This window comes from Geospiza fortis, unplaced genomic scaffold (genome assembly GCF_000277835.1).
Source record: "Geospiza fortis unplaced genomic scaffold, GeoFor_1.0 scaffold648, whole genome shotgun sequence".
NCBI classification, from domain to species: Eukaryota; Metazoa; Chordata; class Aves; order Passeriformes; family Thraupidae; genus Geospiza; species Geospiza fortis.
Genome location: NW_005054630.1, coordinates 361925 through 364954, shown reverse-complemented (window position 1 = coordinate 364954; position 3030 = coordinate 361925). Strand labels below are relative to the sequence as shown.

Genomic DNA, 3030 nt, shown 5'->3' with positions numbered 1-3030 from the left:
GTGGTTCTGTTGGAGCAAGGGGGTTCTGTAGAGAAGGATGTAGTCTTCCTCTGAAGATCCAGGAGGAAAAGGTAGCTGCTGTTCCTCTGGGGAATCTCGTGGAGAAAATAAACTGAAACTGCAATTTCAGAATCTTGGAGTATATGGGGTAGCAGTGCTTGGCTCCTCCCTCTGGGCGGAGCATCTCGCAATGGGATGTTATAGTTCTTATCAGTCATGCACCAATATTCAATAGTCTGTTATCAGCGGAGGTCCCCTCCCGAGGAAGGTGTGAATGTGGTCATTCAAAGAGAGAGATAAGGCAAACTGCTCACTTGACAAGGTAATCAGCCATACAGATGGTAATGGAAAACATCTTACATGCAATCTTCAACATCTGTCTAACCCCAATTTGTTCATCCTTGGTCTCCATTCCCCTGCACATTACTTCTTGATTTGAGCAGCTCTTGATTGCCACAGCTGTCCCAGTTCAGGAGCCATTTCTGCTTTACAGTGTCATCAGTTACAAAGTCCCAGCTGATCTTCCCGGAGGTGGTTCCTGTAGTTTCTTGGAAGCTGTTGTGACTGGAGAGGTTTGCTTCCTCTCTTTGTCTCTGTGTTTGTTTTGTCAGGTTTGTGTCTCTGTATATTTTATTTTGGGGTTTCTCCTTCTCCCACACTCAGATAACCTTGATGGAGTAAACATTTTCACACTCCCATGTGCTCTCAACAGTTAGTGTGACTGACCAGGTTTCATTCTCCTCACTGCCTCCCTTACCGTTTGTCTGCCAAGTTTGCATCTCTGTATGTTTTATTTTACCTTCTCCTTTTACTGTTACCTCCTTCTTGTATGGAAAAAGGTCCATGACCTTAAAGGAGCAGATGGTTTCTGAGTCTATATCCATACATGTGCAATTGCAGGAGACTGATCTTCCTACTCTGATAAAAGATGCTGTGAAATTTTCAAAGGTGGGGCAGTCAAGATCTTGGGCCTACAGCCCATCTTAATGGTACATCTGCCTGTAATACTCTGTCAAAACAACCTGGGGCTTTTTTGCCATGCTTTGAAGGCAGTCCTGAGTGTTTCAGAGATTTTTTGGAGAAAACAGGCTCTGAACAATCAGTAAGAACATCAGTAAGAAGAACATCAGTAAGAAGATGGCTGATGAGGATGCCCTCCCAAGATCTGAGTGGAGGAACAGATTGAATATTTACAGAAGAAACTTCACATGGCTAAGCAGGTGAGAAATTCCTGATGAAAAATTCCTCTTTTGGCTGGGGCAACTGGAAGAGCTGCATTCAGATTACGTCCAGGAAGAGAGAAGGAATTTTATCTGTATGGGCCAGAGATGGGAGTTTGGTGCTAGTTTACCAAAAAGGAAGAAAACTGAGCAAGCAAAAGAACCACCAGCAAAATAACCCCCTCCACCCTCAGCTCTGGGATATCACAGGCAGGCCATGGTGGGAAATGTTTAATAACAATTAAATATTAAATAAACAGTTAAACATGTGGCCTTGGTGAAGCACATTGAGGAGAATTGGCTTCATCAACCATTAGGGGAAGAGATGACAATTTCTTTTTAAGAGTTATTACCTCCTCAGTTCATCTAGTGAATATTTTGCATGGAAGGGGTACATACCTTCTGCTAAAAAAGGCTCAATCCAATGAGAGAGCAGGGCCACCTCAGCAGGATAGAGGCAAGCCAATGAATTGACATGTACTTTCTTAGAATTTGGATTCTTGTTATTGTAGAACAGAACTGCTCTACCTTGTCAATGCTGAAGTGGCCAAAGTGAGTTTAAGGAGCTTGGCAGCCTGTTAGTTGGAAGCTGTAAAGCTGTGCACATGTAGAATTTTTGCCCTGGAGTATCTGACAGCTGTTCAGCTGCTGGGAATTGGGTGTTGGTTTCTGCCCAGCTCTGGCAATGACTGTGTCAAACCTGATTCAGCCAGACAAGTGACAGGTGACCATCTTTTCTCTGCACCTTCAAATTCAGAATATCTCTGCTGTGGTGCAGACTTGTAGGGAATACATTTTTCTGGTTGTTGGGATAATGTAGAAGTTATCCCAGGGAGGCTGGGACTGGAGGATTTTTAAGGTCCCTTCCAATCCAGATCATTCTGTGACTCTGTATCCTGTCATCCTTGCTACCACTGTGGAACTGTTCACTGCCTTACAGCAAGTCTTTAAGCCACTGTCCAAAAATAAGACATCTTTGTTGCAAATATTTGACTGCTAACTTTTAAAGTGTTGACCAGAGAGATCTGGGTACAGCTCTGGACACAGGCACAGCTGTTCAGGGAGAAAAGACAAGCTGAAGGTGTGCTCCCTGGGGATGGGGAAGCCGGGGTAGTTTTAGCTGCAGCTGGAATGACAGCTCTGAAGACGCACAGAGCATGCATTCATTCATTCCTTCTGTTCCCTCTGTGTCCCTTTCCAAGGTGGATGCCCAGCTGCAGGTGGTACATAAGCTGGAGGAGAAGGAACACTTACTGCAGAGCAGCATTGGAACAGGAGAGAAGAAGCTGGGGCTGCGAACACAGGCCCTGGAGATGAACAAACGCAAGGTGAGCGATGCCTTCCTTTCCTCTTGGGCTGTGAGGGGGAGCTTGGGGAGGCATGGAAGGCTCTGAGCTCTCACTGGCGTTCCAGAACCTGGTATTCTCTGGTTTGGGATGAGTGTATCAGAAGGCTGAGGAGTCCTGGAGAGAATTATGGTTAAAGCACTGGAGACTGATGTTTTGCTTTGATAAGGAGAAGCAGGTTATAGATTTTTCTGTGTAACCTATGGTAAAGAAAGAGACAGCAGCCAGATGAACTGGGATCAAAGCTTTTATAGCAAAGATGGAGTAAGCAAAAGGAGATATAGGTGGGGAGTGTGAACACTTTTAACAAATTCCTAAGATAGTAAAGTAGGCGTATTACCAGTAAAATAAGACTTAAGTCTTGTGCTGCCTTTGTTAAAGTTTAGTAGAAATGCAGAAATTACATTAAAACAGGCAAAAAGGAAAGCAAGAATATCACTGTGAAGAGGAGCTGGGGAGAGTTC

General features: G+C 44.4%; 1 protein-coding gene across 1 annotated transcript in view; it reads left to right on the top strand.

Annotated features, from left to right (window-relative positions):
• LOC102039733 (E3 ubiquitin-protein ligase BRE1A-like) overlaps nt 1-3030 on the top strand; it is a 14248-nt gene that overhangs the window by 7865 nt on the left and 3353 nt on the right. The window contains 3 exon segments of the mRNA XM_031064793.1: nt 1108-1165; nt 1168-1220; nt 2423-2548. Coding sequence (XP_030920653.1) covers nt 1108-1165; nt 1168-1220; nt 2423-2548 — 237 coding nt within the window.